Source organism: Pseudorca crassidens, chromosome 9 (genome assembly GCF_039906515.1).
Source record: "Pseudorca crassidens isolate mPseCra1 chromosome 9, mPseCra1.hap1, whole genome shotgun sequence".
Classification (NCBI taxonomy): domain Eukaryota; kingdom Metazoa; phylum Chordata; class Mammalia; order Artiodactyla; family Delphinidae; genus Pseudorca; species Pseudorca crassidens.
The window spans coordinates 38576042-38590793 of record NC_090304.1 but is presented as its reverse complement, the minus strand read 5'-3'; the positions used below and the strand labels follow the sequence as shown (position 1 = coordinate 38590793).

Genomic DNA, 14752 nt, shown 5'->3' with positions numbered 1-14752 from the left:
GTTCCCTTTTCTCCACATCCACTCCAGCATTTACTGTTTGTAGATTTTTTGATGATGGCCATTTTGACTGGTGTGAGGTGATACCTCATTGTAGTTTTGATTTGCATTTGTCTGATAATTAGTGATATTGAGCACCTTTTCATGTGTTTTTTGGTCCATCTGTATGTCTTCTTTGGAGAAATGTCTGTTTAGATATTCTGCCCATTTTTTGATTGGGTTTTTTTTTTGACAGAGAGCTGCATGAGTTATTTATATATTTTGGAGATTAATCCCTTGTCAGTTGCTTCATTTGCAAATATTTTCTTCCATTCTGTGGGTTGTCTTTTCATTTTGTTTATGGTTTCCTTTGCTGTGCAAAAGCTTTTAAGTTTAATTAGGTCCCATTTGTTTATTTTTGTTTTTATTTTCATTACTCCAGAAGGTGGATCAAAAAATATATTGCTGCAATTTATGTCAAAGAGTGTTCTGCCTATGTTTTCCTCTTAGAGTTTTATAGTGTCCAGCCTTACATTTAGGTCTTTGATCCATTTTGAGTTTATTTTTGTATACAGTGTTAGAGAATGTTCTAACTTCATTCTTTTACATGTAGCTATCCAGTTTTCCCAGCACCACTTATTGAAAAGACTTTCTTTTCCCCATTGTATATTCTTGCTTCCTTTGTCATAGATTAATTGACCATAGGTGCATAGATTTATTTCTGGGCTTTCTATCCTGTTCCATTGATCTATATTTCTGTTTTTGCATGAGTACCATACTGTTTTGATTACTGGAGCTTTGTAGTATAGTCTGAAGTCAGGGAGCCTGATTCCTCCAGCTCTGTTTTTCTTTTTTTAAATTAATTAATTAATTAATTTTTGGCTGTATTGGGTCTTCATTGCTGCACACGGGCTTTCTCTAGTTGTGGCCAGCGGGGGCTACTCTTTGTTGTGGTGCGTGGGCTTTTCATTGCGGTGGCTTCTCTTGTTGTGAAGCATGGGCTCTAGGCATGCGGGCTTCAGCAGTTGTGGCGCATGGGCTTAGTTGCTCTGTGGCCTGTGGGATCTTCCTGGAGCAGGGCTCGAAACCGAGTCCCCTGCATTGGCAGGAGGATCCTTAACCACTGCACCACCAGGGAAATCCCTAGCTCCGTTTTCCTTTCTCAGGATTGCTTTGGCTATTTGGGTTCTTTTGCATTTCCATACAAATTAAAATTTTTTTGTTCTAGTTCTGTGAAAAATGCCATTGGTAATTTGATAGGGATTGCATTGAATCTGTAGATTGCCTTGGGTAGTATAGTCATTTTGACAGTATTGATTCTTCCAATCCAAGAACACGGTATATCTTTCCATTTATTTGCGTCATCTTTGATTTCTTTCATCAGCATCTTACAGCTTTTAGAATACAGGTCTTTTGTCTCCTTAGGTAGGTTTATTCCTAGGTATTTTATTCTTTTTGATGCAATGGTGAAAAAAAATCTCTAAAATTGGTCTAATTCAACTTAATCTCTGCTTCCTTGGATTGTACCTTCAACATCTCTGTATTCGTTTATTCATTCGTTCATTCAGCATATACTGAACATCTATGTCTTCCAGAAGCTGTGTTGAGTCTTTGGGACTGGGATGAATTAGACCTGGCTCTGCCCTCCTGGACCTTACAGTTTGGTGCGTGAGGCAGACAAGTGACCCCATAACCTACTATGTTACAGGAGCTGTGACAACATGGACAGTACAGAGTAGATCTGCATGGAGGAACTTTTCCCCGTTATTGTTTCACCCAGATGTCAGGTGGGAGGAGGAGGTGGATCAGGAAAGGCTTCCTAGAGGAGATGAGCCCTGAGCTGTGTCAACCACTTGTGAACATAACTGAGCAAAAGGCCAACCTGCAGGTCTGGGGTAGATGCGAACTTGTTTGTCTCTCAGTAGTGACTGCACTGTCCCTGAGCTGACCATGCTAGCCAACCTCACCAGTCCTGGTCTGGTGGCACTGAAGCCCCTTCTAGCATAGAGGAGCAGGGGCTCACACCCCTAGCCAGCGGGGCCACCCCCAGTCCTTCCTCCCTGCTGGCTTCTGCAGCCCCAGCACTGAGGGCCCTGAGTGTGAGCAGACATCAGCTGGACATGCCCCTCGCTGGCCCTGGGGACCCATGCTGAGCTGTGGACTAGGTGGAGGGCTGGGCTTTCTCCCTCTTTAGGCCTCAGTGGCCCCCACCCCTTTCTCTGCCAGAGAATGGCCTGGCCCTGACCTTGGCTGCTATCTGAGTCAAGAGAATACTTGTCCTCAAAAGTTGGGTCACTCTCATCACATCCTGAGGGTGGCAAAAGGCAAGGCAGACAGACACAGCCCAGCTGGGCTCCTTCCCACTTATGGAGGTCTGGCGTCTTAGAATACCTGAGGGCTGTGGGACCTCGGGGGGTCCCTTACTCAGCCCTCTCTCTAACGGGTCCCTGACTGGCTGGCCAGCCTCAGCCTGAGGTAACCTGCTTCAGTGCTGGATGGCGCCTCTTGATAGCACGTTCTTTTTACCATGAGCCGGGTCTCCCCCTTGTGACGTCATCCATGCTGATGAACTGATGGAGGGCCAGCTTTGGGCCAGTCCTGGACTGGGCACGGTGAGGGTTACACAGATGAATCTGACCTGGTCTTACCTGCCAGGAGCTCACAGCCTGATGTGGGAGGTCCGTCACGTCCTCAGATCGGTTGCTTCAGTATGAGATACAACACCATCAGTGCTGTAAGAGGGGAGTTCTGTGAAGGAAGAAATACCCCTGTGGGGTAGAAGAAAGGAAGAGGGAAAGCCTCATGGCAGAGGTGGCATTTGAGCTGAGTGACCTAAAAAGTGGGCCTGGAAAGAGAAACAGAAATAAAAAGTGTATATTTGAGGATGGGGAGGAAGGGCAATCCAGGAGGATTAGAGTACATGAGAAAGGCAGTGAGGTTGGAATGTTCTAGAATGCATTAACACAGAAGCAGAAGGACTTGGCAACTGGCTGACTGTGGCTGGTAAAGTTAGGGGGGATGTGGGAGAGAAGCAGGAAAAGTCAAAGAGGAAGCTGTGACTTCAGTCTGGGTGAACAGAATGGGGTGGGGTGAGGACAGTAACGGAGAGGATGATGAAAACTACTGGCACAGTGCTAGGAACTTCCATCACTTTTGCATACAGCATCTAGTTTAAGGCTCAAAATACCCCCACTTGGTAGTTATTATTATTCTCCCTATTTTCAATATGATGAGACAAGCTTACAGAGGCTTGGGGCATTTCTGACAACCCACAGCCAGCAGGAGGAAGAGCTGAGCCCGATCCAAGGCTGGGTGTTGTCCAGAAAGCCTGTCACAACCTATTATTAACATCTTACGTTAATTACAGATAATGAGCCAGTATGGATACATCAGTAACTGAAGCCACACCTTATTCAGATTTCCTTAGTTTTTCACCTAATGTCATCTTTCTGTTCTAGGATACTACGTTACATTTAGTCATCACATCTCCTCAGGCTCTTCTTGGCTGTTATAGTTTCTCACACTTCATTTTTGATGACCTTGAAAGTTTTGAGGAATACTGGTCACTTACTTTGTAGAATGCCCCTCTTTTGGAATTTGTATGATGTTTTTCTCATGGTTAGAGTGGGGTTGTGGGTTTTGGGGAGGAAGATCGGAGGTAAGGTGTCCTTTTCATCACATCTTACCAAGGGTACACACTATCAACGTGGTTTATTATTGTTGATATGGACCTTGATCATCTAGCTGAGGTCGTGTTTGCCACCGAGAAGTTACTCTTTTCTCCCCCTTTCCATACTGTTCTTCTCTTTGGAAGAAAAGTTGTTATGTTCAGCCCACACTTGAAGAATGGGGAGTTATGCTCCCCTCCTTGAAGGCACAGAATTTACGCAAGTTTTTCTGCAGATTCGTTTTTTTCTCCCTGATATATTTATTCAGTCATTTATATCAGCATGCGCTCGTGGATATTTATTTTATTTTATTTTATTTATTTATTTATTTGCGGTACACGGGCCTCTCACTGTTGTGGCCTCTCCCATTGCGGAGCACAGGCTCCGGATGCGCAGGCCCAGCGGCCATGGCTCACGGGCCCAGCCGCTCCGTGGCATGTGGGATCTTCCCGGACCGGGGCACGAACCCGCGTCCCCTGCATCGGCAGGCGGACTCTCAGCCACTGCGCCACCAGGGAAGCCCTCATGGATACTTATTTTATAATTTGGTTTATAATCCAATACTTTTTAATTTTGTTACTCAGATTGTTCAGCTTTGGCCATTGGGCAGTCTTTCATGTGGCTCCTGTGTCCCTTTGACACACCTCCATCACTGTGTGTGTGTGTACGTACTTCCTTAACCTTTCGGCCCTACAACATGTACCAGGCTCATCTCGTATATTTCCTGTCCCAGTCCTAGAATCAGCCATTTCTGCAAAAATATTACCAGGCTTTCTTGGTTCCTTTTATTAAAGAATGGTGTCAGAAACCAAGACCTGGGCACACACTAGGTATGCTCATTGCTACTGGGGTATCATTTCTTTTAGGCCATTTCAGCTGACAGAGAAAGGAAATATATGAATAACCCACGCATATCCTTGTCTAACCAACATATATACACATATCGATAAATATTTCTATAAATAACCATATGATGTGTGCTAATCAGGAGTTCATACTCATGTTCCAACTCTAAGGTACTGCCATATGGATCATTCTAGCCTCCTCCCCTCGCTTATCTCTAAACACCCACTCCAACAGTAAGAAACCTGGCTTCCATTATTCACCTGTTCATTTACCTAACTGTTCAATTCCAGTATACATGTAGGAGTATCAGAATTATTATCCTGTATCTCCATGGGAAATAACTTTATCAAGTAGAGTACAGTGCTTAGGCACAATTCCTTTTGCTCTTAGTCTTACAAACTCCATTTATTTCCAAAGTAACTTAGGTCAACAGCTTTCCCCAAAACCCCTTTAGTGAGGTTGCTTCATATATTTGTAATATATTAGATGCTTCTATCACAGTCTGCATTCCATTCTGGGATCCCCTGACCTCCTACATGATTTTTTTAGATTGCACACATTAGCGTTCACTCTTTATGCTGTAAAGTTCTGTGGCTTTGACAAATGCAACCCCAAAGTATTTCATGCACTTTTCTTATATGTATCCAATAGGGAGGACCAACCACATGTTGTATCTCTATTTTGCAGAGGAGAGAACAGAGGTTTGTAGAAGTTAAGTGTGTTCTTTAGGGTCTTATGGTTTTCAGTGACATCAGGATTTGAACCTAAGAGTGACTAAAGGTGCAGGCTTTCTTCCTGCACCAGTGACATGTCCAGGGGGGACCAGAGGATAAGTGGGTTTGACAAAGAAGGTGATGTTTTAGGCACGATGATTTTGAGCTGTTTCAGGGATTGTCCCCTTGGGCAGAAACTTAAAAGAAAGGTCATAACTGGTTGTACAATGTCTTTCTGAAAAATTTCAAGCTCTGATCAGTTCATTTCAGTGCTTGATCGTATTACTTTCCTGTTACACTTTCTCTGGCTGTCTTTGAACTTAGGATAAAGTCCAAAAATATTACAAAGCTCTTCCTAAGCTGGCCCCTGCCTACCTCGTTTATTTTTGTTTTTTTTTTTTAATGAATATGTTGCAGTCCTAACTCTTAATTAATTAATTTATTTTGGCTGTGTTGAGTCTTCGTTTCTGTGCGAGGGCTTTCTCTAGTTGTGGCAAGCGGGGGCCACTCTTCATCGCGGTGCGTGGACCTCTCACTATCGCGGCCTCTCTTGTTGCGGAGCACAGGCTCCAGACGCGCAGGCTCAGTAGTTGTGGCTCACGGGCCTAGCTGCTCCGCGGCACGCGGGATCCTCCCAGACCAGGGCTCGAACCTGTGTTCCCTGCATTAGCAGGCAGATTCTCAACCACTGCGCCACCAGGGAAGCCCTCTGCCTACCTCTTGAACCTTAAACCACTTTGCCCAGTGGGCTCTGACCCCTCTGGTCTTCTTTTACATCCTTGAATACAGTAAAAGCCTTCCTGTCAGGGATTTTGTACAGGTTGTTCCTTCTGCCTAGATGTCTTCCCCATTGCCTTCTTCCGTTACCCAGCCAGCTTCTATTGCATCCTTCTGATCTCAGCTCAAATGGCTTGAGCTTTTTTCCCATGCCTCAGTTTTCTGATCTGCATAATGGAGTAGTTAGTAGTACTTACTGAATAGGATTGCTATGATGATTAGGTGGGTAAATATGTTTAAAAATATATCAGAATGGTACTTGAACATAACTCTAAAGTTAGCTGTTACTATTATGTTATAATAATATTGTAGTATAACTGTTATATTATTGTTACGTTACTATTATCATTCCCTAGGATGACCTTTCCTATCTCTGCAGGCTAAGTCTCGTTCCCTCACTATATGCTTTCCTAGCACCCTACACCTCTTTTCAGCACTGATCAAAATAATAATTAACCAACTTTGTAATTACTTATTTAATGTCTGTATCCCACACGAATATCTATTCTTCTTGAGGGCAGGGACTATATCATTTTCATCATGTATGACTGTGTGACCATCTTCTGTGGAAGGGAGGTATGAATGGGCCCAATGTGTACTACCCATTTCAGAGATAAGAACCTGAGGCCTAGAGAATATTAGCTCATTTCCCGCCTGCTTATGAGTGGAGCGTGATACTCTGCAAGATGTGACACATAGAAAGAGCTACATAAACACCCATAAAAGGATGAAATTTAAGTCCTGGATTGCAGTCAAGTGGGGAGGCCAGTGTTTCTGGGGCTGGACTCTGGGTCATCTGGGGTCCATCTCTGCTCTGTGTCATAGCCTGAGGGTTGACTATCATTTTTATTTGTATTTTCCCAGTTCTGCCACTAACCTTCTCCAGTCTGTGCCTCTGCCTTACCATTCCCCAGATGAAAGCATTTGGTTAGAGGACCTCTAATGTCCTTTGGGCCTCTGTCACTGTGGGGAGGCTTCCCCTAGCCTCAGACAGTGCTGAAATCCCTGCCTTTGGAGGGCTCTGTTGGGACCAGCAGGCAAGACAGACTAACTCTGCCCCTTTGGCCTTCCTTTCTCTCTAGAACCAGGATGGAGTCTGTGTCCAGTCAGTGTCAGTGATTCTGCATCAGGACCCTCGGAGGCAGGTGACCCTGACCCAAGCAGGGGATGTCCTTCTGTTTGACCAGTACAAGGTCACCCCACCCTACACAGACGGTACGGCCCTGGTGGATGAGAGCTAGCTGAAAGGTAGCGGCCCAGGCTCTTCTGGCCAAAGGCACTGCCAGACGGGCAACAGCTCACATTCTAATACTGGGTGAATCAGGCCAGGGGGACACCTTGGTCCCAGGAACATGGACTCTGGACTTATAAAATTGTCTTTGTCCCCATCCCAACATGACAATGGGCTTCATGGCAGTATGATGGCTTCTCCTAACATTAGGATATTAATGGAGCTGTCTTCCATCCCTACTCTCACTATCTATTAATTATTATCCTTTCTGATTTCACAAGGTATTTGTGATAGCTCGTAGGAAGCACATCTAACAAAAATGGCAAAACTATTAAGAAATAAACTGGCACCAGAAAAAAATTAAAAAAGAAAAAAGGATAAGGGCTCAAGATTGAGAAAAGGGGAGATGGAAGAGTGTAAAGAGCCCTGCCCCCCGAAAAAAAGGCAAGCCACAAAATGTGTAAAATTCACTGCAACTGAATCTAAAACTTAAAATTGCTACAATTGAATCAGAAATCATATTGTGAGCTTCCTGGTAGTCACTGTGCGAAAAAAAAAAGGGTAGTTAACAGAATTCTCCTTTGCTAGAAAAGGAAACACACGACTTAGGGAGGCAAAGCTTTAATTGGCACTCGATGCTAGAAGAAATTTCTCAGCTGCCATGGTAGGTTATTCCTGGGTCCTGACTTAATCATTGAAGAGGATTTTCTCAAGGCTCCCCAAACCAACCCCCAGGCAGAGCCTCACTGTGTGTGAAGACTGGGCTGGGTATGGGGGTCAGCGTGGGCCATGCAGGTGGTGGCGGTGGATGGGGTGATACTGTCTGAACCTCCTACATCCCCGCTCCGGTTCTGTGCCCAGACGCCTTTGAAATCCGGAGGCTCTCGTCCGTGTTCCTGCGCGTGAGGACCAACGTGGGTGTGCGGGTGCTCTATGACCGCGAAGGACCGCGGCTGTACCTGCAGGTGGACCAGCGATGGGTAGAAGACACTGTGGGCCTCTGCGGCACCTTCAACGGCAACACGCAGGACGACTTCCTGTACGTGCCCTGACCCGGAACTGGAAGGAGAGGGGGAGGCAGGCCCCTTAAGAGTGTGTGCGGGCGGGCTGGCGCTGCCTAGGAACGTTTCTCCCGGGCTGCCGTGGGCTCTCAGTGTTCCCAACGTGCACCATTGATTATTTAGTCCTCTACATTTAAATTTAAGTATGTTTCTTTAAAGCAGTGGTTCACAGTCTTTCTTGCGCCAAAGAATCATCCCGGGAGCTCGTTAAAATGCTGATTCCTGGGCCCCACTCCTCAAGAATCTGATTTAGGATACTGCCCGGGAATCTAATTTTTAATAAGCACCTCTGTAATTCTAGTCTGTGAGGTCTAGAGAGATACCTTGAGAAATACTGTTTTACAGTGAGGTCTTAATATGGGTGGACCTCAGGCTGAGTTTGATCTGGCTCACGGTTTTGTCTGTTTTAACTGGTTGTGAACACTTTTAGATGAGTGTGAGCCCCCAGTAAACCAATGATGCCCAAACCCTTGCTTTCTATCCCACCAGGCCATTTTAACTCACGTACCTTTCCTGCCTGGTGCTTGTGGTTTGCATCCTGTGAGCCTCCCCGTGTTCTGGGGAGGGCTATTTCCCATGGACCGACAGAGAGTTGAGAGAAAAGTCTATCTAGGCATGGACACAGTTGAGGAATTTGAGAGAGGACGAGAGTCTGACCTTCCAGAAGGGAGAACAAAGGGTTGATCTTGACGGCTGAAGGTTCTGGCCAGTCCTTCAAGTTACATGCGTTGGGTGATGCAGAAGGAAACATGAGAGGCTTTCTTCAGACAGAAATGAGAATTTGTTTGGAAAAGCAAGAACAGGAAAAACCTGGGAGCTTTTCCATGCATGTACATTTTAAAATGTAGCACCCTACTCTGCCTTGCCTGGTAGAGCTGATGTCAGTGCAGCTGGTTAGAATGGTGAGGGCAGACCTTGTTTAGTGTGGGCTGCTTGCCATGCTGCTAACCGTGAACTCTGGGTGGCAATACTGCTCTGTGTAACTTGAGTGTTCCCACTGCTCTGGAGCAATAACGTGCCTGTGGTGGGCGCCAGGCAGAACCTGCCCCTCGCGGACACTATGATCTCTCTCCATTTTACCGTCTACACCCAGTTCGGTGACCTTTGGAGACTGGTGTTGTCTAGGAAACATGCTTCTCCCCTTCCCCCTTTTATTGCCCCTCATGTGACTATTTCCCACCTGGAAAGAGAGGGAGGGCAAAGGAGTTTGGGGGAACTGCCCTTGGGGGAGGGAAGAGGAAGTCTTGATGTGGTGAAGTTTGGTTGATGGTGTCCCTGTTTATCTCTTTCTGACATGAAGAACTGGGGTGGGTGGTGAGGGGGACAGTGTGTGGCCTCAAGCCCGTTAGGAGCCTGTTGAACGTGATGGGTGTGTGTATGCGCGCACATCTGTAATTGTATGTGTTTGAATGTGTCTGTGTAGATCCCCTTGGCTGTTTGCATGTCTGGCATATATTTGTGTTCTGTGGGTGTGTGTGCGTGTGTGTACATGGGCAGGTGGATGCTTACCTGGGTGTATGCTGTACGTTCACTTGGGTGCACGTGGGCCAGTGTGTGAATGTGGCTCTGCCGTGGCTGCAGGTCCCCAGTGGGTGTGCCTGAGAGCACCCCACAACTCTTTGGCAATTCTTGGAAAACACTGTCCGCCTGCTTCCCGCTGGTCTCCGGCTCCCCGGTGGACCCCTGTGATGTGCACCTGCAAGCCGGTGAGGTGATGGGAGCGGGGAGGGAGGATGGGTGTGACTGGTTTGAGAGAGATGAGATGGGAAGCTGGGCATGAGGATGTTGACCACATCGGGTAGGAGTGATCAGAAAGGAGAAGGTGCGGGGAGGGGACTGGGCTTCCCTTCTGGTGAGGGGCAGGCAGAAGGGAACCTCACGTCCTATCCCTGTCACCTACACATACATTTGTACCAGCTCCCCCATCCCAGGGCAAAAGTCCGAGGTCTCACAGTGGCCCCACCAGGCTCTACGCTCTCCTCCCATCCCACTCATCTCACCTCCTCCCCCATCCACCTCCCACCCTCCCCCTTCCTCCAGCTGCACTGGCCTCCTTGCTCTCTTCCTACACGGCCTGGTCCTTCTCTCCAGGTCTTTGCACTTGCTGTTCCCTTCACCTGGAATGTTTTTCCCTCATAAACACATGCCTCACTCTCTCACCTCTTGCGAGTTTTTGGTCAAACATCTTTCCACTGAGGGCTTCGGACCACTGGGTTTAAAATCACAATTCCCCTCCCGCCCCAACTTGCAATTCCCATTCTTCTTCCTAGCTTTCTCTCTCTCCTTAGATTCTTCCCCTTTAATTTACTATGTAAGTCGTCTAGTGATGGTCTCCTCCAACCAGAATGTCTGCTGTATGAGGGCAGGGACTTTTGTCTGTTTCGTTCACTCCCTTGACTCCTTCTGGCATATGGATTCATGCCTGGCATGAGGAATGCATTGCACGAGTGCCTGTGCATGGGCACACACATACACACACACTCCCGTGTACAGAGTCCCCTGAGCTGTGGGGAAGGACGGAGGGAGAGACTGGGGCCTGGGGCACCAGGCAAACCAGACCTCTGACCCTTGGCCCGTTTGTCTGTCTCCAGCCTCCTATGCCCTGCAGTCCTGCAGCGTGCTCACTGGGGAGCTGTTTGCGCCCTGCTCCACGTACCTGAGCCCTGTGCCCTACTTTGAGCAGTGCCGCCGGGACACTTGCCGCTGTGGGCAGCCCTGCCTCTGTGCCACGCTAGCCCACTATGCCCGCCTGTGCCAGCGCCATGGGCTCCCCGTCGACTTCCGTGCCCACCTGCCAGCCTGTGGTGAGCGCCCCACGCTTGTGTGCCCATGTGAGGACGGCTGGAGGAGCCGGAGCTCCAGATCTGAGTGTCCACCTGCCCCCCTGAACTCTCCCCTGGGACGTCCTACAGTCTCCTCCAGCCTAACACCCCTTCCTCCCAAACTGCTTCTCCTCCCGGGCTCTCCACCTCTGCCGAGGGCCCCCATCCATGGATTACCCAGGCCTGACACCTGGGCACGTGTCACCTCCAGTCCACCTCCAAGTCCTGTAAGTCTGGTCAACTGCAAGTTCAGCCAGTTCTCACCACCGCCATTGCCACCACCCTAGTCACAGCCACCGAACAGGTGTCCCTATAGCTTCTTCTCACTGCAGCCAGAGTGAACTTTCTAAAGATCACTGGCTGTGTGGCCCTCAGGTTTGAGTGCACACGTGGCTCAATGGGCCTGGGCTGGCCCGTACCCACCCCCACTCCCACCCCAGACCACACACCTCTCCATGTCTTGGTCATCTCTGTGCCCCCAGCCCCAGCACAGGGCCTCACTCTCAGTAAGCTTTTAGCAAATGTTTGTTGAATAAATGGAAAAGGCACAGTATAGTAAGTCTCCTACGTATGAATGAGTTCCGTTCCTAGAGCATGTTCGTAAGTTCAGTTTGTTCGTAAGTCAAACAAAGTTAGCCTAAGGTACCCAACTAACACAATCGGCTGTATAGTACTGTACTATAATAGGTTTATAATACGTTTGCATCTTTGAAAGTTCATAACTTGAAGGTTCGTATGTAGGGGGCTTACTGTACTGGGAGTCAGGAGACCTGAGTTTTATTCCAACCCTGCAGGTAACTTTCTGTGTGTCTGTGACAAGGCCCTGCCCGTCTCTGAGTCAAAGTTTCTCCAGAGCTGGTTGGATAGGACCACATTAGAATCATCATGGGAACTTTTAAAAAATGCACCTGTCTGAGCCATATCCACTATCAATTAAAACAATGTATCTGGCAGTGAGGGGCAGGGGTCAGCATTTTTAAAAGCTCCCAGGTGGCTCTGATGCGCAGCCAGGGTGAGAACAACTGGGCTTGGCAGTCTAGGTGGCTCTACTGGCCCTGACAGACTGTGGGAGACCCCAGGGCAGTGGGATGGTGTCCAGATGAGGAGAGGGCAACCCTGAGTCTTGGACAAAGGGCCCCGAGAGGCTGCTGGAGGGAGCACAATTGATCTTCATAACCCATGGAAGCGAGAGAGGCAGAAGTGTGTGTGTTTTTACAAACCTGTGCATGTGTGTCTGTGGGTGAGTGCAGGGCTGTCAGGGGGCAGTGAGTTCCACTCCTTCCCCAGTATCACTACCTAAGAGGAACGCCCTGCAGAGAAAAGGAAATACCAATGGCAGGGTCCAGGCTGAACTTGGGAGGTGGGACCCACCTCTGTGGCTCTGCCATTCTGGTGTAGTGGGAGGCAGGCTGGGTTCAGATCTCAGCTGTGACCTTGACCTGCTGTGTGACCTTGGACAAATGTCTTAACTTCGCTCGTTCTCAGTTCTCCTCTTTATGATGATGACTCCACCCCACACAGTTGTGAGTAAGAGAGAAACAAAGCACAGTTACATTCCTCACTACAGCACTGTCCTGTGAGGCTACCAAGGAGTACAGCCCCTGTGTGGCTCCGTGTGGACAAACCTGCCAGGACCTAGCCGGCCCTGAGGCCTGTGGAGTTGATGGTGACGGCGACCTCAGCGGGGACGAGTGTGTGGAGGGCTGTGCCTGCCCACCAGACACCTATCTGGACACCCAGGCTGACCTCTGTGTTCCCAGGTGAGCAGGCTGGCTTGAGCTCTGTGTCAGGTGGTGATGAGGCTGGGGGTCTCCAGAGCATATGAAACTGGGGTGCCTAACTGGGCCTCTCATGTCTCTACTTCATCTCACAATCTCAGGGCAGAGCTTGGAGGGTAAGCTGGGTCAGTGGTCGGGTGGGCTTCCTCTTCTAGACACCCCTCCCCCTTCCCTGGCCTCTCTTCTCAGCTCTGGCTCTTTGCTCCAGCCCAGAACAACCCCGCAGAGCCAACAGGGTCTCTGCCCTCATCTCTCCTCTCCTTCCACAAATCTTTACTGACCATGTATGTTCCAGACATTTCTAGGCCCCGGGAATTCAGCAACGAACGAAACAGAGTCCTGCCCCACAGAGCTCACATTCTGGGTGGTGAGACAGATAATAAGCAAATAAACAGATCCTTCATGGGTCTGGTGGTGACAAGAGCTATAAAGCCAAATACAGCAGAGTGAGAACAGAGGGTCCTGGGACAGGGAGGGATTACTGTTATGTCATATGAAGTGAGCATGGGAGGAAGGCCTTTCTGATGAGGTGACATTTGAGCAGAGATTTGAGTGAAGAGTGCTGTAGGCGGAGGGGCACAAGGGGAAGGCCCTGAGACCTGCCTGTGGGCATTCTCGGTGTGGCTAGGGGGCAGAGTTGCGGGGGAGGTGGGAGGTGGTGACCTCACCTCACAGGATCCTGGGGCTGACTGCCAAGGTCCTTGTTCCCCTCCAGGCCTATTTCTCCATCTGTAAAATGGTGTCACATTCAACTGAATAATGAGGGAGCTGGAGAGAAGCCCCTTAGGGAGCATATTTGATTCACTCACTCAGAGACCTTTTGTAGCTGCAGTCCTCCCTTGAGATCCAGATGTGTGCCCTGCCCCGACCCCTTGAGTTTGAGCATTGCCAGAGAAGGGAGCCTCGGAGGGTTATATGGGGTGGAGGAGGGTTTAGAGGGAGAAGGTGGTGAGAAGCACTGGGGTTGGATGAGTTCAGACATCCCTTCCAGCCCTCGACTGCTCTGCTTCAAGGCCTGCACTTGGCCGTAGCCGGCGGGTGCCATGGGAGGTATGTGAGAAGGCAACGCAGCCTTTGGCCTCAGATGACCTACAAAGAGGAGGCTGCAGAGACGGTAGCATAAGGTTCTCCGCCTTATGCTAGAAAGATGACGTATTTGGAGGGCCTAGCCTGGTGTTCACAGTATTTTAACAACCTGTGTGGTGTAGGCACTGAGCCATCAGAACGGATGCTGGGTCTGAATGCCCCTGGCTGGCTGAGGGGTGGGGCCCCTGTCCTTGGCTGTTCCTGCCCCAGCTCCTGAGCTGGCCCACCTTTCTCCGTTCCCGGCTTGTACAGGAACCAGTGCTCCTGCCACTTCCAAGGAATGGATTATCCCCCTGGAGACAGTGACATCCCATCTCTAGGCCACTGGTGAGCTCCCTAGACAGCAGCACTATTATCTTCTCTTTATTATTGTTATTTTTTAATTTTATTTAAAAAATTTTTTTGCGGTACGCGGGCCTCTCACTGCTGGGGCCTCTCCCGTCGTGGAGCACAGGCTCCGGACGCACAGACTCAGCGGCCATGGCTCACGGGCCCAGCCACTCCGTGGCATGTGGGATCTTCCCGGACCGGGGCATGAACCCGTGTTCCCTGCATCGGCAGGCGGACTCTCAACCACTGCGCCACCAGGGAAGCCCTATTATTATTATTTTTAATCTTAGTCTGGCTGCGCCGCAGGGCATGTGGGAACTTCCCAGACCAGGGATCGAACCCGCGCCCCCTGCAGTGGAAGCATGGAGTCTTAACCACTGGACCACCAGGGAAGTCCTATTATCCTCTCTTTAAATGGAAGTTGCTGACTAAAGAAAATTCAGCAGTGCAAAACTTTCCATGAA

The 14752-nt window shown here is 48.9% G+C and overlaps 1 protein-coding gene across 1 annotated transcript in view; it reads left to right on the top strand.

Moving 5' to 3' along the window:
* The window catches only part of OTOG (otogelin), an 86958-nt gene that overhangs the window by 16276 nt on the left and 55930 nt on the right, over nucleotides 1–14752 (top strand). The window contains exons 16-21 of the mRNA XM_067749719.1: nucleotides 7063–7195; nucleotides 8073–8250; nucleotides 9854–9978; nucleotides 10864–11076; nucleotides 12662–12854; nucleotides 14211–14285. Coding sequence (XP_067605820.1) covers nucleotides 7063–7195; nucleotides 8073–8250; nucleotides 9854–9978; nucleotides 10864–11076; nucleotides 12662–12854; nucleotides 14211–14285 — 917 coding nt within the window. The remainder of the gene's footprint in view (nucleotides 1–7062; nucleotides 7196–8072; nucleotides 8251–9853; nucleotides 9979–10863; nucleotides 11077–12661; nucleotides 12855–14210; nucleotides 14286–14752) is intronic.